Consider the following 26,682-nt stretch of genomic DNA (forward strand, 5'->3'; position numbering starts at 1 on the left):
AAGGTATTAATCAAAAAACCTTTTTTACCATCTTCTTCATAGTTTCTATATTTAATATCTACAAAGGACAGGTTCAAATCAATCACATTTCCCTCTTTTAACCATAATTGCGCTTTTTCCCAGAAGACACTAGAATATTTGCAAGCAAAAAAAAATATGCTCTGTATTATCTGGAGAAGAATTACAAAATTTACATAGTATCATTTCAAAGTTAAATCTAAGCTTTATAAACTCTCCAGAAGGATAAATATCATATAAGATTTTAAAGTGAGTTTCTTTAATTTTGGGTTGAACTGGAAATTTTAAATAGGAGGTTCTGAATGAATTTGTGAGGAGCGCGCATCCCAACCTGCTGGTGTGACGTCATGCGAGGGACCGAGTTCCCTCATCGAGAGCGCGCGTGGAGTCAGCTGCATTCGTCACGGAGAGACGCACATTCCTTCGTGAGTTAAATGAACCCGAGAAAATAGCAAAGAAGATGTTGTTTGATCTGCACATACTCTGCTTCGTGTGTGTATTCGTCTGACACATTTACGCGAGAGGGAAAAAGAAAAGAAAGCGTTATGGGGTTTCTTCTAGGCAGAAGTTTCTCAGCGATGTTGCGCTTTTTGGCTCCGCTGCTCGTCGGATTGTTTTCACAGTCAGTCACAGTGACAACAACTGGTAAGATTTGTGCTTTCCTTAAAGTTACTGTGCAGGATTTAAAAGCATCTGAATCAACATCCTTAAAAAGGTTATTGTTCAGAAAGTCTTCATGAAACTTGTGCATGGGATGAGATTTGAAAAATGGTATTTTGCTTTGTTTGTGTCATATGGAATCGATTTATGCGCAGGATATTTAGGTGTAATAAAGTTTTAACACAAAAAAGTGTTTTTCTACGTCAAAAAACCTTGTTTGTTGTAGTTGCTACGTATACAGAACCTAATTAAGCAAGTTATAATCTAAAACTTATTCACATTATTATTAATATGGCATTATATTTTCAGACATCTCAGATAGTGATATTCTCTCAAAACAGATATAAGATGGTTGGATTTTAGAGGATTACTGAACCACAGGAATTATTTCTATAAGAGTTTGTTATACAGTATAGTTGTTGATTTTTTTCCCCTTAAATATCAAAAATAAAATCTTAATGACAAAACCAAAAGTTTATTTTACGAATAGGTTTGATAAACATTATCATTCATATACAACACTCTAAAAAATGCTGGGTTGAAAATGTTTTAACCCTCCGATTGGGTTGTTTTAACGCAGCGAATAAGTTGTTTTAACCCAGTGAATAGGGTGTTTTAACGCAGCGAATAAGTTGTTTTAACCCAGTGAATAGGGTGTTTTAACCCTGCGATTGGGTTGTTTTTAACACAGCGAATGGGGTATTTTAACCCTGCAATTGGGTTGTTTTAACGCAGCGAATAGGGTGTTTTAACCCTGCGATTGGGTTGTTTTAACGCAGCGAATGGGGTATTTTAACCCTGCGATTGGGTTGTTTTAACGCAGCGAATAAGTTGTTTTAACCCAGTGAATAGGGTGTTTTAACCCTGCGATTGGGTTGTTTTAACGCAGCGAATGTGGTATTTTAACCCTGCAATTGGGTTGTTTTAACGCAGCAAATAGGGTGTTTTAACCCTGCGATTGGGTTGTTTTAACGCAGCGAATGGGGTATTTTAACCCTGCGATTGGGTTGTTTTAACGCAGCGAATAAGTTGTTTTAACCCAGTGAATAGGGTGTTTTAACCCTGCGATTGGGTTGTTTTTAACGCAGCGAATGTGGTATTTTAACCCTGCGATTGGGTTGTTTTAACGCAGCGAATAAGTTGTTTTAACCCAGTGAATAGGGTGTTTTAACCCTGCGATTGGGTTGTTTTTAACGCAGCTAATGGGGTATTTTAACCCTGCAATTGGGTTGTTTTTAACGCAGCGAATGGGGTATTTTAACCCTGCAATTGGGTTGTTTTAACGCAGCGAATAGGGTGTTTTAACCCTGCGATTGGGTTGTTTTAACGCAGCGAATGGGGTATTTTAACCCTGCGATTGGGTTGTTTTAACACAGTGAATGGGGTGTTTTAACCCTGCGATTGGGTTGTTTTAACCCAGCGAATGGGGTGTTTTAACCCTGCGATTGGGTTGTTTTTAACGCAGCGAATGGGGTTGTTTTAACCCTGCGATTGGGTTGTTTTAACCCTGCGATTGGGTTGTTTTAACACAGTGAATGGGGTGTTTTAACCCTGCGATTGGGTTGTTTTAACCCTGCGATTGGGTTGTTTTAACGCAGCGAATGGGGTGTTTTAAACCTGCGATTGGGTTGTTTTAACGCAGTGAATGGGGTGTTTTAACCCTGCGATTGGGTTGTTTTAACGCAGCGAATGGGGTGTTTTAAACCTGCGATTGGGTTGTTTTAACGCAGCGAATGGGGTTGTTTTAACCCTGCGATTGGGTTGTTTTAACACAGTGAATGGGGTGTTTTAACCCTGCGATTGGGTTGTTTTAACCCAGCGAATGGGGTGTTTTAACCCTGCGATTGGGTTGTTTTTAACGCAGCGAATGGGGTTGTTTTAACCCTGCGATTGGGTTGTTTTAACCCTGCGATTGGGTTGTTTTAACCCTGCGATTGGGTTGTTTTAACCCTGCGATTGGGTTGTTTTAACCCTGCGATTGGGTTGTTTTAACGCAGCGAATGGGGTGTTTTAACCCTGCGATTGGGTTGTTTTAACGCAGCGAATGGGGTTGTTTTAACCCTGCGATTGGGTTGTTTTAACCCAGAGAATGGGGTGTTTTAACCCTGCGATTGGGTTGTTTTAACACAGCGAATAGGATGTTTTAACCCTGCGATTGGGTTGTTTTCACACAGCGAATAGGATGTTTTAACCCTGTGATTGGGTTGTTTTAATGCAACGAATGGGGTGTTTTAACCCTGCGATTGGGGTAGTTTTAATGCAGCGAATGGGGTTATTATGACCCAGCGATTGGGTTGTTTTAACACAGCAGTTGGCTTAAATGTTTGCCCAACTTGCTGGGTAGTTTTATTTAACTCCACTATTTAAAAATTACTGTATTGTGTGCTTAAAATGAACCCAAAGTATGTTGGAAATAACATTTATTAAGATGTTTAATAAACAAACATTTATGAATAAGTTTAATGGATAATAATTAAACAATAAACATTTATTAAATTGCCTATAAATAAATGTTCACCTTTTGATTATTGTTGCCTCTAGTATAGTAATTATATGTCTGATAACATATAGTAACTATATATATATATATATATATATATATATATATATATATATATATATATATATATATATATATATAATATTATATATAGTCATTAATCAATAGTTGGGTTAAATAAAACTGCCCAGCTGGTTGGGCAAACATTTAACCCAACCACTGGGTTTGTCCAGCATTTTTTAGAGTGAAACGGTAGCAGAACATTTGGGCATTTATTAAAAAGATTATATCACAGGTAAGTAAATGTAGTTTGAAGTATGATTTTTATAATGTAGAAATCTATATTTATTAAAAAATACACTTTTCATGTTTGATTATGTGTCTGAAATCTCATCAGTTTGGAGAAATCCCATCAAGATTTGGAATTTCCTATAAAACCTGAACCGGTTTATAATATTCTCTAATAAACAAGTGGAAGTGCTTAGTGTTAAAATTTAATTACTACTGCGTTAGTTTCATTCTAGCCCTTGTAACTTGGCAGAGTTTAATGACAAACGAAATAAATTTCTATCACGAAAGCATTAGCTAATCTACACAGCAACCAATCATTTAATTGTGCATAGGAATTGTGCAATACAAGTTGAATGTAGTTTCATGAATCCTGTTGTAGTAGTATATATAAAAGTCTCTCTCAATAAGAGCTGCGTATGTTTCCTTTGATAACAGATTCCTTTAGAGAAAGAATTTCCCTTTTGCTCCTGGAAAACCGGATGCTGGTTTTCCACTGCGTTTCTGAAGCAATGCCAGCGCTGAGTCACTCAACAGAATAGATCTAATAACAAGGATTTTCCTTGCTGTACAATATATATATCATGGAACTGAATGATTACATATGGGTCATTGATAAATAAGTGTAAAAAAATAATGGAGATATTAATTTTTGAAGTTTTATTAAGTGTTAACAATGTGATTATGAGGTTTTTATAATCAATTAACACTGATTTTGACATTTTTTACAAGATGGACAAAATTTGTCACCCAAAAAGTCATTTGGTTTAACCAAAATTTCAGTTTTACCGAATGATGATATTTTCAATCAATGCTAACAGGCTGATATCTAGCAAAAGAACAATCAAACATTTTATATTTAGTACAAGTTTTTAAAATATTCCAACATTTTCCATGTTTTATAGCGGTTGCACCGAATGACCTGATGTTTCGGGACATGCGTATGATCAAGAGAAAACATGAATTTATCAAATAGTTAAGAGAGAGTTAGTTACTTTGCTTCATGACCATGTGACCTTTGCAGGTGTCTGAATGATGTCACATCCTGTCACATGACACTGACCGCATGACTTGATCCTTTATATCGGTTACTCCGAATGACATCAATGAAATTCATTTTTCCGGACATTCTTTGCACTATGTTGATATATGATGTTATAAAATCATGCCAGAATAAAAAATATATACATTTATTACATTTTAAGATATTTTAATCACAAATGAACGGTTGGACGGTTAAATATTTTCAGTAAATATTGACGAAACCTCTGATCTCCTCAAACAGCTGCCAGTTGGAAACATCCTCTCGCTGTCGTCCACCATGGAGGTTCACCTCATTGGGTGAGACAGGGCCGTTCTTTCCGTCCAACGCAAGCATCGGAGCCGGTGATTGTCCCGGCACGAGCCTCCAGTGTACACCTCTCACAGGAGGAGATCCAGAAGCTGCGCTTCAAACCCACAGTGGGCACAATCCAGCGGTCAGAGGGGTCAGAGGTCACATTTAATTGCTCCATAGACATCAATGATGTGAGCCAGGCTCAGGACCTGAATATTCTGTGGTATAAGAATGGTAGAGAAATCCCTGATGGCATGCAGACGCACATCTACATACAACGGACTTACATGTTGCTGTCCAGTATTAGGTAAGATGACATAGTTACAACTCAAAAACAGCCATTTAGTCACAACCAATATCTGTCTGATTATGTTTGGAGATAACTGGCATTGGCAGGTTAACAAATGTTCTTGAGTTAGTCTACCAATGGCATAATAGTGAATTTGAATGTTGCATTGGTTATAATGTAACCTTTCAAATTAATGCATGTAAATAAAGTCTTATTGTTTGTTTAATTTCAGCAATATTATGCATGTCGCAATTGCAATAGCCTATGCATAAAATATCTGCACTATATTAGTTATCAGCCACCTTTCTCTTTGGAAAAAGTCAACTACCAAGGGTAAAAATTCATGCAACATGTTTTTGGGACTCCAAAGCTGTCAATTTGTTTTGTAAAAAATGTATTTATTTCCTTTTGACATCATCTTTCAGCATTAAAAGTGTCCAGAGAGCAGATGCTGGAGAATATCACTGCAGGCTTAGTGTCAGTAACAAGATCATTGAGTCAAATCCCATCATTTTAGAGGTGGAAGGTAAGTAAACCTGCAACCCAGCGACACAAACACTTGCTTATGCATTTTAGACATTTGATGTTTTTGCACATTCTACTCAAATCCAGGTTTGCCGACCTTCACGATACACCCGAGCAACGTGAACATCACGAGAAACACTCCTTTCAGGTTGACCTGTGAGGCGGTCGGTCCCCCGAACCCTGTAACTATTAAGTGGCTTCGAAACGGCGAGAGATTAGAATCTTCCAGAGTCTTCCAGCACGAGTCTTCCAGCACCATCACTGTTGAAGGTGAGAACATGTGGGCTTGTCCTCAGCACTGTTTTTGAACTGCTCTGTTTCTTTAATTTAGCTGTACATTGAAATGCTTTAGTTTTTCCAAAGGGGGGGATATGTAGGAATTTTCATATATAAATAGGTTTTTTATTGCCAATGTGTAACAAAACTTAAAAAACGAGACCTTCCCTGACTTCCTTGGTCGTCTATGAAAGCATTCAGACTGATTTTTATGTGATGGATGTTATGGGACTTTTTTTTCCCCAGGAAAATCAAAAAGATTATGCGCGTTTATGCGCGCTCCTTCGTTATAACAATAGCTTAGAGATGGAGTCCGCTAACGTAAACAAACACGCAGCACAAACTAAAATTTGATGTTTCACAGTAAAAGAGACTTAAACAATGTTTATTTTAAACAATGTTTTGTTAATTTGGAACGAGGTCAACATCAATGACGCATTAAATAAATGCTTATACAATGTTCGGGATAATGCCGAAAGAGTCATTAATGTCAGTGTGCCGTGCAAAGAAAAGGGATTAATTAAAACTATAGTCTCACACAGCGAGATCTAAATAGTCTATAGTCTCAAATATATACTTTATAATCCAATTATCATAATTGTATGTACGTAACATAATTTTAATGACCTCTCTGTCGACATGTATTGCAGGGCTGGTGCAAACATATCCGCATCTCTGCGACCGCTGTCATTTTTGTTGGGTTTATTTTGTTATTGAGAGGAAAGCGCGCAGCACATATGTACATAATCATCTAAACGTCGCTCTCATCAGAGTGGATGGTGTCTGAACATTCATTAACATTGCATTACTGCAAATGTATTTCAAACTTCTTTTTACTTCTAAGCGAAGAATGAAAAAGACCTTTGGTGTATCGAAATATATGTGGCTGCAGTACACTTAACGGCCACTGGTGTCACTAATAACAATGGTTTCTGAATTCTACATGCAGCCCCTTTAACAGTTTGTTGTCAGTATACAGTAGCAGAGAATCAAAAGTGAAATCAAGCAGAAAAAACCCTCTGAATTCAGAAAGAATGGAAGGTTACAGTAACAGATTCACATGATTATGTTTTAGAGAATTGGAAGTTCTAACACAAGGTTGTACTTTCCTAAGTGCCTGTTGACTTTAAAAGATCATTGATTACGCCTGACAACAAAAACATGACAAACTGTTCCTCTGGTCAATCAGGACATCCTTATTACAAGAAAACACCAAAACGGCAGTCACCGAAACTTTGAACAACAGGAAACAATAGAAACTAAACTTAGATTTCAATTGTTGAGTAAGGATTGAAGCATGTTGTTGGGGCAGAAAAATAAACATGAATTTATCAAATAGTTAAGAGAGAGTTAGTTACTTTGCTTCACGACCATGTGGTCCTTTGCAGGTGTCTGAATGATGTCACATCCTGTCACATGATATTGATCCAAAATGGTCCCTTTATATTGGTTACACCGAATGACATCAATGAAATTCATTTTTCCGGACATTATTTCTCATAACAAAGCAACGACTTCTACACATAATTTTATTACCATTTTGCACTATGTTGATATATGATGTTATAAAATCATAACAGAATAAAAAAAATAAAAATGTATTACATTTTAAGATATTTTAATCACAAATGAACGGTTGGACGGTTAAACCGAATGACCTTTTGACACTTCAAAATCTTTAAAATACCTTTATATGAAGCAAAATATAATTAAAACCTTTTGGATTCAATAAAAAACATGACAAACTGTTCCTCTGGTCAATCAGGACATCCTTATTACAAGAAAACACCAAAACGGCAGTCACCGAAACTTTGAACAACAGGAAACAATAGAAACTAAACTTAGATTTCAATTGTTGAGTAAGGATTGAAGCATGTTGTTGGGGCAGAAAAATAAAAAGTCATTCTAAGGGTTGTCTTTTTTAAGCATCTTTAATTGCATTGCACAAAAAATAGATTTTGACTAAAGTATTTTAAGCTTAAGTTTATCTAATGAATGTTTTTTGTTTTAGTCAACAATAGCAACACTGCACTTATTTCAATAGCACTGTGCAGCACCAGTAATCTGAACTCTACAGCTCTTATCCACTTACTTTCCAAACAGTTGATGTCATAAAACATCTTAAATCTATTTTTATTGCCTAGCTTTCTAAAGTGATTGTAATTTCCAATTTTCCTCTAAAGTAATCTGTTGCACATTCCAAGCCGGGTCATGTATCCCCTCGAAGTCCCCTGGCTAAGATCATTTTCTGCAGTTATGGAAAAAGTGCATATAACAGATATTGTGAAACGAACAGAGCTTGCAGCGAGCTGCTAAAACTGGCTTGTAAGTTTAGTGTCTGCTTTGGAATCATAAAAACTCTGGTTAATCAGTCATGTTAAAGTTGGTATTTAGAGGTGAACTTTGAGAGGGAGAAACTACATGCAAAATCACTTCTGTGTTTGTTTTACTGTAGGGCAGTAGGATAAAATCTACTGATGACACATAGTTTACTCTGATAATTGAGCACTGATGAGAACCACATGACTGCAGTGATTTTCTTTTTTGATCATATCAAGTGGTATAATTGAATCTGTTCCAGTTTTGATTGAGTCACCTCTGAATACTTTTTAACATGATTTTCATTGACTCATCCCACACTTTCAACCACCCAGAAGCTCTAGCATCCACATTACTATCACCCAGAATACCTTAGTGGGGTTCTAGATAGAACTCTAGGGTTCTTGACTCAATTTTTAAGAACTATTTATGCCATAAAGAGAAATGTCTTAAAAGTCAGACTCTGGAGGAACACTGTCCAAAACAGCTGCCTGGAAGTTTCTAGTAAACCTGAAGACCTTGATTAGCTGGTTCAGGACGGTGGCCCTCCAGGAACTGAGTTTGACACCCCTGCCTTAAATGATTGCAAAATATTTTCACGTTTAACAGGTTATTTACATTTTTTTTCCTACTGATAAAGTATGTTTACGCGCTGTTTTATAAAAATAAATAAATTAAAAATGAGTTAAAACAAAGTTAATTAATTAAAACTGAATCCCCTAAAAGGTTCTATATATATAAAGCGCCTGATGGGACCTTATTAAAGGGGATATATCATGAAAATCTGACTTTTTCCATGTTTAAGTGCTATAATCGGGTCCCCGGTGCATCTACCAACCCAGAAAACCTGAAAAAGGACAACCTAGTAACTTTGTTTTGGCAAGCTTTTCTCTGCAAGCATGTGAAAAAACAGATTTATGATGAGCACAGAACACTATTTAGAGTCTCGTTAGCTTGGATAGATGAACATGACGGCACATGCTAGTGGATGAGTTGAATCAACTCCACAGCAACTACATCAATTTATCCACTAACCATTCAGAAACGTCTAAAAGTTGTAACTTCTTCCTGAGTCTCTCCTGAACACTTTCGTCATTTTGGCTGCGTGAGATTGTCCAGCTTTGTTGTTGTTGAGCTGTTAAAGCTCCGCCCTCTTCTGGAAAGGGGGCGGGAGCAGCAGCTCATTTGCATTTAAAGGGACACACACAAAAACGGTGTGTTTTTGCTCACACCCAAATAGAGGCAAATTTGACAAGCTATAATAAATGATCTGTGGGGCTGAAACTTCACACACACATTCTGGGGACTTATATCTTGTGAAAGAGGCATTATAGGCTTTAAGGCTCTTTAAAGAACCTTTTCTTCTAATGGTTTAGCATGGTAGCAGTGAGTTTTGTAGGGAAAAACACCACTCATGGTTTCAGAAAATGCTTAATCTCCTATGGTAATCAGTTCCTTGGCAACAAGCGTAAATCTGAGTTATTGTGAAAGCAGGAGTTTTATTGTTAAAGTTTATTCACCCGGTGCTATAGAGCTGATATTACACACACAAAAGCCTCATTCAGGGGCCCCGGCATTCCCATAGGGAGATTTGTAAAGAACGGACAGATCAAACTTCAGGTGGCTGGAGACGAGACATGCGCTCTTTAAAATAAAGACTTTAATGGTTATTTGCAGCACTGTATGTCTTCTTATCAGGAACCATTTTAGTTGTACAGACAGGTAATGTTGTTTATGTTTTTTTTGAAGTTGTGATAGTCTTTTCTTCCATATTGTGACATATTTCCGGGTCGATCATGAACGATTCCGTCATTTTGAAGAAATCAAAGTTTGTCTGATGACTGATGATGTTGTGATTGACACAATGAACTGCACTGCTTGTTATTCATATGGAAAACATATCATGTAAAATATAGTTTCATAGCTGGTAAAATATTTACACTAAATATAATATATATTTGAGCAACTGGCAGTGTAGTTAATTTCGGACCCTTAGTGTGGGACAGAAGGACTGCTGTATATCTAGGTCATAAATAAAGCTTAAAATGGCTTTTTATCTGGCTCTGAATCTGACAGTTTGTTTATTCATTTCAATTCAGTTTGAAGATCAGATCAGATACGCCCATTTCTTTGTTTAAAAAGTGCATGTTTCATCTCTCATTTACAAGACAATAAGTCTCTAAGATTGCAGTAAAAATACATTGCGGCCCGCTTCCTTTAAAGTGCATTCTTACTGGAATTGATTCAAACAATGTGAACACAGAAACTCTCATTCTCTTTCCATGTTGAACTCGGGCTCACTGTCCTTCTCCACACAATGGATGCATTACGTAATGCGCACACAAACACTTTCTTTCTCTCTCTGGATGCTGTGATGTGCGTTTCCATTAAGAGGGAACTAGTTAGAGCTGGATATGACAGTTTCCCATGTGAGGACTAGCCAATAATTACTGCTCAAGTTACAAAATGTCCACACAAATGCTGAGTTCGGTAAAGCCATTATGAAACTGCGAATGTGCTTAATCATTCAGAACATGTTGTACACTGGCTACACTTGTGTTTAGATGCACTTGCATGCTCAATGCAAACTCAAAACGTGACATTTAAATATAAAAAAAGATGCATCACTTCCAATCAACTAGACAACAGATTTCATATTCCAAACTGATCCCAGCCTATTCAAAAACTGAAATAAATGGATGGTTGCAAGGGTGTTGCTATTGTATTTTGGGTGGATTAATAATTTTTAGAAGTTGTAAATAAAATGAAGATGATTTGAATAAGTTTTACAAGAACATACTGTTTCACTCATATTAGTACTTATGAATTTCACATTTAAAGGCATGTTATGTAAGATTTTCCCATTAAAATATCCAAGCACAGTTATATATTTTGTTCAGTTGTGTACTTGCATTATCCCAAAAATTGCAGCCTCTGCAATTCGATAATCTGATAAGCCATGATCCGATTACAGTTTGATTTTGATTAATTTTGCAGCCCTAGTTGCTGGGATGTTGTTCGGCAGTTTAAATAGATAATACCATGCTATTTACTTGATTTTTCAAGCATAGTTGCCGATTTACATTTCTGCTGGTGGATGCCCACACACACAACAAAATATGGAAGCTTGTTTCTGCCATGAAATAAAAAACTTCTGACTTTTTTCTCACAATTGCGTGATATAAACTTACAATCGTGAGATATAAAGTCAGAATTGCGCGATATCAAGTCAGAATTGCGTGATATAAAGTCGGGATTGCGAGATATAAAGTCAGAATTGCGAGATATCAAGTCAGAATTGCGAGATATCAAGTCAGAATTGCGAGTTATCAAGTCAGAATTGCGAGATATCAAGTCAGAATTGCGAGATATCAAGTCAGAATTGCGAGATATCAAGTCAGAATTGCGTGATAAAGTCAGAATTGAGAGATATAAAGTCAGAATTGCGTGATAAAGTCAGAATTGCGAGATATAAAGTCAGAATTGAGAGATATAAAGTCAGAATTGCGTGATCAAGTCAGAATTGCGAGATATCAAGTCAGAATTGCGAGTTATAAAGTCAGAATTGCGAGTTATAAAGTCAGAATTGCGAGATATCAAGTCAGAATTGCGAGATATAAAGTCAGAATTGCGAGTTATAAAGTCAGAATTGTGAAATTCTGAATTTTTCTCACAATTTCGATTTTATATCTCACAATTCTGACTTTTTTCTCAGAAATGTGAGATATAAACTCGCAATTGTGTGTTATAATATCTAATTGTGAGTAAAAAAAGGCAGACACTTTCTCAGAATTGCGAATTTAAATCTCACAATTCTGACTTTATAACTCATAATTGCATGTTACAATGTCAGAAAAAAGTCAGAATTGCAATTCTGACTTTATTACTCTCAATTGTGAGAAAAAGTCAGAATTATAAGATAAAAAGTCACAATTACCTTTTTTATTTAATGGCGGAAACAAGCTTCCATAACAAATCCCCATTCTCATTAATCAGTAATTAAAGGTGCAGTAGGTGATCTGGGAAATGCTATCGTTAGCCTGCTAGCATTGAAAGCATACGATCCCACCCTCCCTGCAAATCGCCGTCCAAAGCCACGCTTCCTCCAAAACACTAAACACACACACACACACACACAGCTGCTCTCACCTGCGAGCAGATTTCTATTACATGGATGTGCTTTTACGTTGCAATAATGCACTCTAGATATATGTCATTAAAATAACGTTATGGAAACTGCCTCAATTGAACTATAAAAAGCTGCAATCCATTTATAGTATATCTCGTATTTTTCCGTGGCTGCTCAATCATTTCGGTGGGTGCTCGAGGTACTTTGGATATGTTGGAATTACCATGGTACATGCCCAAAAAACTTCTTGTACTCTTTTGTTAGTGTTGTTGTAGTAGACCCTGTCGAGAGTGATCTCAGATTCTGCTGGATCCGAATACAGAGCCTGCTAGCATGGCTGTTTTCCAAACCCAATAATTACAGGCCGTCAGAAATGTAGCGTATACTTTATGGCACCCGGACGACTTGCAATCTGTTCAGCCTACTTGCATGTTTTTTTTGTAACCAAAAGTCAGTTTCTTTTCAAAGCTATGACTTTTGCAAATGGCCTGAATTTAGTCAGATAGATTTATGAAAAGGAGTTTGGAGAGACTCCATGTGTATACTTTCTGTTCAGTCATTTTTCTGATGAACTAAAGCTAAAAATATGAACTTAACTTCACAAAGTCTCCGTCCTCATATCTGGCATTTGATTTAGCTGACAATGAGTCCATTTGCTTTTCAAAAACATACTCATTGCAATTAGTTAGTTTCAAAACGGGTGGTTTGTACCTCACTTGGGCTTTTCTCTGGGTAAGAGCAAGAAAAAGGTTAAACATCTGACTGTTTATTGTCTTCTTGAAAGAGGTCTACCTCAAAAATAATTAGTGCCAGGTGGTTTCAGGAAATTGGGTATCATTTAGGAATACTGGAGTGTTTATATTCAAGAAACCTTGCTTTTCCAAGTCCAGACTGAACCCATAATCATACAGTGAATTAAATACTGACATCTATTATTTAAATTTGCATTTTTTTTTCCAGACAGCAATAGCATAGTTCAGTCACTGTGGCGCTTGAAAACGGAGGCACGATCTGTCCCACTGACAGTCAGAGAAAGACACGTTTGATACTAAGAAACATGTCAACAACCAAACAAGTAGCTTCCTGTCAGCTCCGATGGAGGAAGCAATGTGTCCTTTGTGACCGAGTCTCTGGGTATGGGCAGAAATGCACTCGCACAAAAGGGATATTATGGTTGGGCTTGTGTCAGAGTGGGACTGGAGTGTTGGCGTGGAGTGGCACTGAAAGACTCGCGCTGTGAGGCGGTGAAAGTTACGCAGTCCTGCATGTGCTCAAACTCCACGATTGATGCAAACCTTGGTGTTGATTATATGTCACCTGGAGACTCGCATCACTTTTATTTTGATTTTAAGCACCATTAGTGGCACCAAATGGATTTAATATGATCTGTTTAGCGTTTTTGAAAATAAAAAAAAATAAAATTAATTGTGCAAAACTCACAGCCAAGATTGTAGACTGCTGTGGATGGTTTCCAGATCAATTTCTAAATTTGTTGATCGACATTTTTAAAGTTGACATTTATGTAATGAAAGTCGATTTGACGTCAACTAGACGCTGATGACGTCATTAATCAACAAATAAGCCTGAACCTCGAGCTGAGACTCGAACGCGAGTGTGCACAGCTGTGGCATACGACAGTGCTGCCCACTAGGCTATTGTCCTACATAACAGCTTATTTTTATCAGTTCTTCTCACAGATTTCTGCTCAATTTTAAATCAGACACAGTAAAGATTAAATTTATATGAATGCATTATGGGGCGTTCACACCAGATGCGACTTGCGCGAATAAATCGCGCTATTCGTGCGTAGTTGGACGCTTGAACATTTTGAGTTTACTCGCTTCATTCACGCATGAAATTCACTTCACAACAGATGCGAATGTCATGGGAATATATGTGTCCCTCAGACTCTTCCACTTCTTTCTGCACACTTCCTCTGAATAAACACATTACCGTCAGCGGGAAAGTAGTTGTAAAATACGGCGAATAAGCTCAATTTGCCGGTTTTAGCTAGCTTGTAGTCTCAATATATGTGTGTATATATATATATATATATATATATATATATATATATATATATATATATATATATATATATATATATATATATATATATATACACACAGTACAGTCCAAAAGTTTGGAACCACTAAGATTTTTAATGTTTTTAAAAGAAGTTTCGTCTGCTCACCAAGGCTACATTTATTTAATTAAAAATACAGTAAAAACAGTAATATTGTGAAATATTATTACAATTTAAAATAACTGTGTACTATTTAAATATATTTGACAAAGTAATTTATTCCTGTGATGCAAAGCTGAATTTTCAGCATCGTTACTCCAGTCTTCAGTGTCACATGATCCTTCAGAAATCATTCTAATATGCTGATCTGCTGCTCAATAAACATTTATGATTATTTTCAATGTTGAAAACAGTTGTGTACTTTTTTTTTCAGGATTCCTTGATGAATAGAAAGTTCAAAAGAACAGCATTTATCTGAAATACAAAGCTTCTGTAACATTATACACTACCGTTCAAAAGTTTGGGGTCAGTAAGAATTTTTATTTTTATTTTTTTGAAAAGAAATTAAAGAAATGAATACTTTTATTCAGCAAGGATGCATTAAATCGATCAAAAGTGGCAGTAAAGACATTTATAATGTTACAAAAGATTAGATTTCAGATAAACACTGTTCTTTTGAACTTTCTATTCATCAAATAATCCTGAAAAAAAATATTGTACACAAATATTTTGTACAATTGTACACATTAAATGTTTCTTGAGCAGCAAATCAGCATATTAGAATGATTTCTGAAGGATCATGTGACACTGAAGACTGGAGTAATGATGCTGAAAATTCAGCTTTGATCACAGGAATAAATTACTTTGTGAAATATATTCAAATAGAAAACAGTTATTTTAAATTGTAATAATATTTCAAAATATTACTGTTTTTTACTGTATTTTTAATTAAATAAATGTAGCCTTGGTGAGCAGACGAAACTTCTTTTAAAAACATTAAAAATCTTAGTGGTTCCAAACTTTTGGACTGTACTGTATATATATATATATAGCTCAAATTGAGTAAACAGCATTTTTTTTACAACTTACCAGATTCTTCGACCTCCTCACTCACTTTCTTCCAAGCAAGATCCTTTTTATTCCTGTTTCTATAAAAGTACGATGTATCGTACCGCTCCGGGTATCCACATACAGCTACGATGATTGTTTCGGATTTCTGCCTCCGCTCGCTATGTCGTAATCAAGTCATACTAGAGTAAGCTCCGGATTGGTTAACGCGGCCCGAATATTCGCCAAAGTTCAGATTTTTCAACTTGCGTGATTCACGCGTTACGTGCGTCAAACGCCTGAAGCACTGAATTCACGCCGCCTCATTTGCACGAATCACTCACGCTTAATGCTTCATTCGCGTCTGGTGTGGGTTTTAGTTACTAAGAAATATATGCTAGAACTTTTCAGTTTCTATGCTATTTTATTGATAAATCACAGACAATACATTTCTGTGCTATGGAATGATGCATGTGATACTGTCTGTATGTGTGTGCACGTATTCATGTAGATCGGCGATTAACTTATATGTACAATGAGCTGTTTAAAATGGTATAATCAAACATATCTTGCATTGCGCTCTCGTCATTTTACTGTTTGAAATGTAGCATAAAAGTGGACTTCAAAGATTTCTTTAACTGTTGCGCCCTCTATAGGACATGACCAGCAACTAGTCAACGTCAAGCTTAAAGCGTCATGGCAGAGTGTTAAAGTCGACTAGTCTGTGCAACCCCTAATTTTAATGCGTGTTATGTGCAGTGTTGGGGATAACGCATTACAATTAATTTGAGTTATGTAATCAGATTAATTTTTCAAGTAACGCATTACTTTTTCAATTTACAACAAAATATCCAAGTTACCTTTTCAAATAAATAACGCAATCATACTGACCTCAAACATTTGAATATTGTACGGTTCTTAAAAACATGAGTAGTAATAATAGTTAGTAAGCACCACTGATTGTCCCAAACAGGCTCCCATCTTCATATTAACATAAGAGAGAAAATTATAGAATTGTTTTCTTCTCTGCAGGTGTTGATGCTCCCACACAGTTCAGCTGTGAAGCTCACAACGAGAAGGGCCTCACAGTGTCCAAAGAAGCTCACATCAATATCAAAGGTAAAGCCAACAGGGTGCTGAACCCGAGAACAGGGTTATATTCATGTTAGGAATAATTGACAATGTGCCATTGAATTATTATAAAAACACCGCACACCTTGTGTAGGACTAATTTCTTACGCATCTCATCCCAAGCCTTCATTGATAATTCCAAAATTAGTAACAGAGGCTTTAGCCGTTGATAGCAGACTATAGCGAAACTGTAAGTTTATCTGCTTCAAGAACAGCTGCGTTATTACCTCGCTAATGAGAAATGTCATGTTGCTTTTAAGTTGTTGAACTATTTTACTACTACAATCATCAGAGCAGCACTGACAACATGTTTCTGTGCGAGAGTGTGTGTCCGTACTGTATGTGTAATTAGTTGTTTTTATCCTATTGTTTACCATGTTTATTTGATTGGTCAGTGTCGTTGCTGTTGTCGGCTGCAAGGACCTTTGAAATAACTTAAATAATTTGGCGAAGTGATATGGAACTGTAATGTGGTCAAGACCTGCCTGGTTTTCCTTTAGAATGTTCGTCAACCAATTAGATTCAAGCATTCAACAGCCCTGTAGTATAAATACTATTATAGTATAATTTATATGCTGTAGTATTTTTAGATTTTAGTGTTCATTTTAGTTAAGTTTTAGGTATTTTGTAATGTGTTTATTAGTTTTTTAGTTTTAGTTTCAGCTATTTCTTACTTCAACTTGAACTTATATTACTATAATAGTAGTAGGCAGCATTTTTAATTTTAATTTTTTTAAGTTTAAATTCCTCATCTAATATTTATATTTTATTGTATTTCAGCTTTATTTCAATTAACAGAAGTGATTTTTAATAGTTTTAGTTAACATTAAAGGATTAGTTCACTGGATAATTTACTAATTTCCATGTCATTCAAGATGTTCATGTCTTTCTTTCTTCAGTGGAAAAGAAATGAAGGTTTTTGAGGAAAACATTCCAGGATTTTTCTCCATATAGTGGACTTCACTGGGGTTCAACGGGTTGAATGTCCAAATGTCAGTTTCAGTGCAGCTTCAAAGAGCTCTACATGATCCCAGACGAGGAATAAGAGTCTGATCTAGAGAAACCATCGGACATTTTCTAAAAAAAATAAACATTTATATACTTTTTAACCACAAATGCTCATCTTGCACTGCTCTGTGATGCTCCACGCATGACGTAATCATGTTGGAAAGGTCACACGTGACGTAGGCAGAAGTACCGATCCAGTGTTTACAAAGCGAACGTGCAAAATAAGTTAAACAACAAAAAAGGTAAAACAACGTTGTCGGACAGTTTGAAGTTGGAGGAGAAAGGTGACCTTTCCAACATGATTACGTCATGCGTGGCGCATCACAGAGCAGTGCAAGATGAGCATTTGTGGTTAAAAAGTATATAAATGTTTATTTTTTTTAGAAAATGTCCGATGGTTTCTCTAGATCAGACTCTTATTCCTCGTCTGGGATCATGTAGAGCTCTTTGAAGCTGCACTGAAACTGACATTTGGACCTTCAACCCGTTGAACCCCAGTGAAGTCCACTATATGGACAAAAATCCTGGAATGTTTTCCTCAAAAACCTTCATTTCTTTTCCACTGAAGAAAGAAAGACATGAACATCTTGGATGACAAGATGGTGGTGAGTAATATTACTCTAAGAATTTTGTAATATTTTTCATATTAAATGTCTAATTTTTGCTTGAATAATGTTTTTCCAGAGCTTCCTGACAAAGTGTCAAAGGTCACAGTAGTAAAACGCGAGGCCAACAAACTGCTCTTGAGCTGGACTCCGGGACACGATGGCTTCTCTCCTCTCAGCACGTGCTACATCACGGTAAGAGGGACAAAATGAATGAACATTATCAAGGTTATTGTGTTGAAATGAATCCTCTGAGGAACATAGTGTTCAGTTCAGTGTCATCTGTGATATTTTCCATCCATTTTAACTCACGCCAGGTTGAAATTTTAGTTCTGCTCACCGCTGAAAGCTTTGATCATTGATCTTTCATCATTTGTTGTAGGTTCGAGAGCTCGGCCGTGAGCCGGGGAGTCCTACTGCCGTACAAAGTACACAAGTGCCTCCGTTCCAGTATGAAATCAGCAACCTCAAAGCCATGACCTGGTACAACATGAGTGTGTCCTGCACCAATGAGATCGGGCCGTCACCGCCCAGCGCTTGGGTCCAGAGCAACACCACAGAGGGCGGTGAGTCAGATTCCTGGAGCAACTTCCTGGATTTTGTGTGAATGCAAAAACATTCCGATCCACAGGATACACTACCATTTGACAGACGACAACTTCTTATGTGCACCAAGACTGCATTTATTTGATCAATACAGTAAAAACAGTAATATTGTGAATTTGAAGTAACATTTACAATTTTAATATACTTATTCCTGTGATCAAAGCTGAATTTTCAGCATCACTGTCACATGATCCTTCAGAAATCATTCTAATATGATGATTTGCTGCTCAAGAAACATTTCTGATTTTTACTGTTTTTTCTTTTACTGTCCAATTTAATGTAGAGCTGCATGATTCTGGATGAATTGAGAATCACAAATTTTTGTTTAAAAGAGATCATGATTCTGAATAGACAACTGTTCAAAACACTATATTTAAAAAATATTTAATTTGAATTATTTTTTTAAAAATCGTATTGAGTGGATGATTCAATGACTCACTCATAAAGACTCCACTTGTTTCACTACTGGATGAATCAGCGCTTTATAATGCAGAATAATGAGCATATCTCACAATTCTGTTTTTCCAATTCTGTAAAGTCGGAATTACGAGATATAAAGTCAAAATTGCGAGTTATAAAGTCAGAATTGCATTATATAAAGTCAGAATTGTAAGATATAAACTCCGATTTGCAAGAAAAAAGTTAGAATTGTGAGATATAAACTCAGATTTGCAAGAAAAAAGTCAGAATTGTGAGATATAAACTCGAAATTACCTTTTTTTATTCTTTTATTCCGTGGCATAATATGTCCCCTTTAAAGATTGATATGCTACTTTGTTGTCATATAATGTTGCATGATGTCACATGTCATCTTGGAAAGAAAAACTTTCAATTTTTATTATTTTATTTTCAAATAACAAGTAAAAAATGGTGTTATAAACACATCTGTAATATTTCCAAGTAGTGCACACTGGAAAAAGATGATGTGATTAAATGCAATATGAGGATACCATTTTGCTAATAAGAGAGAGACTAGAAGAGAATTCCTGTAGTATGTAATTAATTCTTTCATATCCAAGGGTTTTCCAAATGGGAGTGACCTGGCAGTTAGAAATGCTTTTCCTGTGGGGTGTGTCCATAAAGGATTTCCTCTGTGTTCCTAAAAGATCAGTGAAGAATATTTTTAGTCGCTGATAAGCATTTGTTATACCGTACTTCAAATACTGTAATACGAATATCTGAAATTGGTTTACTGCTTTTTTTTGTTGGATTCAAAGTAGTGCTATTGTTTGCGTTTGGTCACTGTTTTGCATGTTGCTCAAGAGATGATTTATCTGAAATGAGTGTAATTTTATTTTTATTGTCAGTTCCATTGGAGGCCCCCCAAAACTTGACTGTTCATATGAACAATTCCATGATGATGATCCGATGGGAAGCTCCGCCCCCTGACAAGTTGAATGGAATCCTGCAAAGATATGATGTCATTATTAAACACGGGACACATTCAAACAAGGTTAGCGATTGGGTTTGTCAATTGTTTTGTGTATTAACAAAATTGAATTTACAAAATTCTGTCAATGCCTCTGTTTTTATTTAGAAATCAGCTGAAATTCTCTATAATCCCAAAGAAACTGCTGAATTTGTTAAATGATTGTTTTAAGATTCTCTCAAAGAATATGTTTGATATTGAAACTTTTTTTATTCACTGTCAATATTTTAGGTTTTAAACAATAATGAGTATATAAAGGTCACTGGTCACTGTTTCTTTGACGTTTTTACTATTTTTATTCACTTTTTGTGCAGTTCACTTAAAAAACATTTTTATTAGTATAAATGTTCATCTTAATATAAAACTGTATGCTTAATTATTCTTGCACAATAATTATTTCTGTTTTACTAAATATTTTCACTTTCAGCTGGTGAAAATATTCACACTAATTTCTAATTTACTCTGTGTTTACTTTGCTACAACCAGGGTTATTAACATTAATTAACTAAAAACATAAAAAAATGACTTAAAATAAACATGAACTGAAATAAAATAAAATTTTAAAAAACTTAAATTTACTTTATTTCAGCTAGTTGCCAAGGATTTCTCGTTTTCATTTAGTTTGTTGAATTACTAAAATAACTAAAACTAAATAAAATAAAATTTAAAACGTAATAACTTTAGACATATTTACAAAAAATAAAAATGTTTTACAAAAATTAAAACAGAAAATATAAAAAATAATATTAATTACAAATATTAGCTATAATAGTATATCATTAATACTAAAATAACAGTAGTTACAACTGAAGTAAACATCCACACATCTGTTCTGTTTAAAACCCCCTAAATACACTTTATAGCATCTTGATATCCTGTACATAACCAATTATTTTTAGTACTCAGTTTATCTACTTCTCCCAAGTTGCCCAGAGCGGCGTTTTGGTCCGTATTGCTCTGAAGACATGAGATTTTCACCAGCTGTGAGGAAATTGGCTAGAGCCATTAAAATAAAACAGCTGTTCCTGTTTCTAAGATGAAAGCGACAGTCTGAGATCATTATTTTTAGTTTCCTTCAGCATGCCAGTCTGCTTGACTTCAGCTGTGTTATTGAATGCCCCTTAAGCGAATGTCTTCATTATGACGTTACACCTTTATCATTGCAGATCAGTTTGCAATGTGTGATATTTGCCAGTTTTAAAGTCGGCAAACAAGAACAAATGTAGGGCGGGGCTTGATTTTGTATGTGAGGAATTGATTGGATGGTTGTGGTTTGCTATTGGTGGATCTCATGTGAGTGACAGGATGCCCCGCCCTCATCATCAGAGAAGAGAAGAGATGTTGCAAGAGGGAGGAGAAGATATTCTGATTCAAGATTACGAAAAAACGATGTGCACGGATAAATCATTTATTATAAATAATGCAATATTCCATACAAAAATTAAGAATGGCCAATTTTGATTTCATGATAAGAATTCAAAGGAAGCTTGTTTCCGCCATAAAATAAAAAAATGAAATAAAAAAGAATTGCGAGTTTTAAAGTTGAAATTATGAGTTATAAAGTCAGAATTGTAAGATATAAAGTTAAAATTGTGAGTTATAAAGTCAGAATTACGAGTTATAATGTCAGAATTGTAAGATATAAAGTCGAAAATGCGAGTTTTAAAGTCAAAATTGCGAGTTATAAAGTTGGAATTGTGAGTTATAAAGTCAGAATTGTAAGAAAAAGTCAAAATTGCGAGTTATAAAGTCAGAATTGTGTGATATAAAGTCAAAATTGCGAGTTATAAAGTCGGAATTGCGAGTTATAAAGTCGGAATTGTAAGAAAAAGTCAAAATTGCGAGTTATAAAGTCGGAATTGCGAGTTATAAAGTCGGAATTGCGAGTTATAAAGTCGGAATTGTAAGAAAAAGTCAAAATTGCGAGTTATAAAGTCAAAATTACAAGTTATAAAGTTGGAAATGCGAGTTATAAAGTCAGAATTGCGAGTTATAAAGTGGGAATTGCGAGTTATAAAGTGGGAATTGTGTGATATAAAGTCAGAATTGTGAGTTATAAAGTCAAAATTGCGAGTTATAAAGTCGGAATTGCGAGTTATAAAGTCGGAATTGCGAGTTATAAAGTCGGAATTGTAAGAAAAAGTCAAAATTGCGAGTTATAAAGTCAAAATTACAAGTTATAAAGTTGGAAATGCGAGTTATAAAGTCAGAATTGCGAGTTATAAAGTGGGAATTGCGAGTTATAAAGTGGGAATTGTGTGATATAAAGTCAGAATTGTGAGTTATAAAGTCAAAATTGCGAGTTATAAAGTCGGAAATGCGAGTTATAAAGTCAAAATTGCGAGTTATAAAGTCAGAATTGCGAGTTATAAAGTCAGAATTGCGAGTTATAAAGTCGGAAATGCGAGTTATAAAGTCAAAATTGCGAGTTATAAAGTCAGAATTGCGAGTTATAAAGTCAGAATTGCGAGTTATAAAGTCGGAAATGCGAGTTATAAAGTCAAAATTGCGAGTTATAAAGTCAGAATTGCGAGTTATAAAGTCAGAATTGCGAGTTATAAAGTCGGAATTGCGAGTTATAAAGTCGGAATTGTAAGAAAAAGTCAAAATTGCAAGTTATAAAGTCAAAATTGCAAGTTATAAAGTCAAAATTGCAAGTTATAAAGTTGGAAATGCGAGTTATAAAGTCAGAATTGCGAGTTATAAAGTGGGAATTGCGAGTTATAAAGTGGGAATTGTGTGATATAAAGTCAGAATTGTGAGTTATAAAGTCAAAATTGCGAGTTATAAAGTCGGAAATGCGAGTTATAAAGTGGGAATTGCGAGTTATAAAGTGGGAATTGCAAGTTATAAAGTGGGAATTGCGAGTTATAAAGTCGGAATTGTAAGATATAAAGTCAAAATTGCGAGTTATAAAGTCAGAATTGCGAGTTATAAAGTCATAATTGCGAGTTATAAAGTCGGAATTGCGAGTTATAAAGTCGGAATTGTAAGAAAAAGTCAAAATTGCAAGTTATAAAGTCAAAATTGCAAGTTATAAAGTCGGAAATGCGAGTTATAAAGTCAGAATTGCGAGTTATAAAGTGGGAATTTGCGAGTTATAAAGTGGGAATTGCGAGTTATAAAGTGGGAATTTGCGAGTTATAAAGTGGGAATTGCGAGTTATAAAGTCAGAATTGTGTGATATAAAGTCAGAATTGCGAGTTATAAAGTCAAAATTGCGAGTTATAAAGTCAAAATTGCGAGTTATAAAGTCGGAAATGCGAGTTATAAAGTGGGAATTGCGAGTTATAAAGTCGGAATTGTAAGATATAAAGTCGGAATTGCGAAGATAAAGACGGTCAGAATTGAGAGATAAAAAGTTGCAATTACCTTTGTTAATAATATTATTTAGTATTATTTATTTAGAAACAAGCTTTCATAGAATTTGCAGAAAGTGCAATTGGAAAAAATAATGAATTTTAACAAAACATACTTTAAACACAAATTAGGATGCAAGTGCCACTAGAATAAATAGTTTTCGAAGTCAAGTGTGTAACAACCAAAAGTATCATATGTAAAGCACTGGCAATTTCATTTATTTCTTTCTTTGAAAATTGCATTTGTTCTACTGTTTGTTATTTGCATCTTTGTTCTTATTTTTAATGACAAAGATAAACTAACAAAAATAACTATATTATATTGTATATAAAAAAAATTTGGAGGAAAGATGCATTGACTAACACTTTATAATCAAATTGTTGCCCTCTGAATCGTGATGGAATTGTGAGGCAAGTGAAGATTCGCACCTCTAATAGCTGCACTTGTTTAGTTGCAAAGTCATTATGAAGTCTTGAGCATGATCACTGTTAAAATAACCTGAGGATGTTCCTGTAGTCTGTCACCTCTGAATGCCCCGTGTGGCCAGTGACTGATCATATGGGAGTGGTTTATAAACAGCATGGCATTTATTTCTCTTCTGGCATAATGGTGTACTTCCTTTTTCTGTGCAAGTCACAGGAAGCCGACAGTGTGTGGAGAAGTCATTTGTTATTGTCTGTATGTCGTGACTCACAGTGGAATTCATGACGACACATCAATAGCTGCGATCAACAGTCTGTTGTATTCTATAGCTGTGACTGATTCCTGTGATCCATTACTGTGATCTGTGTGAAAACAACAGTAACTGGAAGTGACTGTAATGCATTTACACTCACAGCTGGCCTTGGACCGACACCTGTTGCTCTCCCTCAACAAAATGACCTTGTAATTCATCGAGCAACAATTGCTCATGGACTAAAGTGAATTAAAAGGTTTTTTTTGGCAAACACTTTATCACGGCACAAGTAAGTGTTTGATCACTAGTTTGAATCTAATAAAACCTGTCAAGAGCTTGGTGTTATTTTAGTATTATTTATATATTATTATAGTTTTTATTAATAGTTTGAATTTTTATAAATATAAATATTTTTTATTTTAATTTTAGTTTCTTTTTTCTTTTGTTATTTTTATATATTTTTATATTACTATTTAGGTTTAATTTATTTTTATTTTTATTTAAGTTTCAAGTTTTTATTTGTTTCCAGTTAGAAAATTTAGTGCTTCAGTGTATTTCAGGCAACATTTCTATATTTTATATATATATATATATATATATATATATATATATATATATATATATATATATATTTTATGAATAATATATGAATGATTTTCATTTAGTTTAAGTTTTTCATTTAATATTTTTATTTTATTTTATTTTATTTTAGCTTTATTTCAATTAACAAAAATGTTTTTAATAGTTTTATTTTGGTGCAGGGTCATATTTCACACCAAAATAAAATAAAAAATAAATAAAAATAATAAAAAAAAATAAATAAATAAAAAAAAATATTTGTCTATTTTTTACTTTGTAACCATTATTTTCATACATTATATTTTAATTTATTTTAAAATTTATTTGAATTAATTTTTTCAATTTATTTTTTGAAAGTTCTTTTAATGCCTTCATCATGACATTTATGCCTACTTGCATAAAATAATGTAGCCGGTGGCAATTCTTATGCAGATACTGTAATTATTAGTTAAATTAATATTTAAATAACAAAATCATTGCATCACAGGTACATTTACAAATATAGCTGCGAGCAGCAGTTATCGGGGTTCAAGCTCTTTAAGGCTTATAAGCACGTGTAAAAAGGTATAATGTTTGTATTAGCAAGCTTGTAACCATCTCAATCATAGATGGAAAAGACCATTTACAGCCAATACAGGCAATTTACCATAGGAAATATATGGTTTATAAAGCCTTTTAACAGTTGAGCCAAAAACCAGGGACTAGTTTGACAAAGTTTGTTTTTGAAATGATCTCCAGTATTTAACGAAGGATTCGACGGACAGCAGTGGTCCTAGAGGCCAAGTTGCTCCAAAAGAGGAGTTGTACCATATGGTACGAATGTTGGGGTGCGTGCGAGAAAACGCGCCATACACGATCCTTTACGCACATGAAAAGCGTGAAGGCGTCCCCCGGTGGCCGATTTCTTTCAAAATCACGGCCTCTAGGGCCGTGAGTCAAACAGGCTCTTTCCAATCGGCTTCCATTAACCTTATCTGATAGCTGCTCGAATTTCATTGGCCGATGGCGGACATGTTTTTTGAGATACGTCAATGTCCTCGTAGACAATCATGACACCTCAGACGAAGACACTGCATGCCAATTTTCAAGTCAATCAAACTAAAGGTGAAGTAGTTATAGCCATTTTCATGTTTTTTGTCCTGTTATAGCGCCACCAAGTGGCCAATCGCCACATCCTTTTTCACGTGACCACAAAATGAGCTCTTACACAGCTGTGCCAAGTTTGATGAAAATATCTCATTCCGTTATAGCCATGTTTGTGTGTTATAGCCACTTTAGTAACAGTGGCTCCAACCACTTTGAAAGTTTTGGCGCCCCTTAGGGACCGTGAATGTAAATTTCAACTTTTTTTTGATAATTATTGACAGTCAGACTCCGGAGAATCTCGCTGCACTGGTTTGGTTCAGATCAGGTCAAAAACTTAGGAATAGTTTGCAAAAGTACGTTTTTCAAAAAGACACTTGCCTGCTAACGTTTAAGGAGTTATGAGGCATTTCATGCTTTTCTCTGCTGTAGCGCCCCCGTCAGGCCAATTGGGGCGAGCATTGGTGACGTTGTAGGCGGTGTGAGTACTACCAGCCCTCAAAGTTTCAAGTCTCTGCGACTTACGGTTTGGTCTGCCTGATCACTTTTAGAGGAGAATGCTGATCCTTGGAAATTTTAACAATTACAATAGAGTTTCAGAGCTACGCACTTGAACCCCTAAAGATAGTAGCTGGGAATATGCATTGATTGTTAAACCCTTGAAGAAGTCCACATAAATGTGCACTACAGATCCTTAGATGATTGAGAGGGTGTTGCAGGAGGTCAGTCTCTGGAGAGTGTGTAAGAATTAGAGTTGGCATGTCTGAAAAACATGTTGTTTTAAGCTTAGGTTGA

At 35.2% G+C, this 26,682-nt stretch overlaps 1 protein-coding gene across 1 annotated transcript in view; it reads left to right on the plus strand.

Annotated features, from left to right (window-relative positions):
* Positions 1-367: 367 nt before the first annotated feature.
* mertka (c-mer proto-oncogene tyrosine kinase a) overlaps positions 368-26,682 on the plus strand; it is a 39,489-nt gene continuing 13,174 nt past the window's right edge. Inside the window, exons 1-8 of the mRNA XM_048203891.1 lie at positions 368-663; positions 4,752-5,109; positions 5,517-5,617; positions 5,704-5,886; positions 16,443-16,529; positions 18,234-18,349; positions 18,537-18,720; positions 20,068-20,213. Of these exons, the coding sequence (XP_048059848.1) occupies positions 564-663; positions 4,752-5,109; positions 5,517-5,617; positions 5,704-5,886; positions 16,443-16,529; positions 18,234-18,349; positions 18,537-18,720; positions 20,068-20,213 (1,275 nt within the window). The 5' untranslated portion in view covers positions 368-563. The remainder of the gene's footprint in view (positions 664-4,751; positions 5,110-5,516; positions 5,618-5,703; positions 5,887-16,442; positions 16,530-18,233; positions 18,350-18,536; positions 18,721-20,067; positions 20,214-26,682) is intronic.

Source organism: Megalobrama amblycephala, linkage group LG10 (genome assembly GCF_018812025.1).
Source record: "Megalobrama amblycephala isolate DHTTF-2021 linkage group LG10, ASM1881202v1, whole genome shotgun sequence".
NCBI classification, from domain to species: Eukaryota; Metazoa; Chordata; class Actinopteri; order Cypriniformes; family Xenocyprididae; genus Megalobrama; species Megalobrama amblycephala.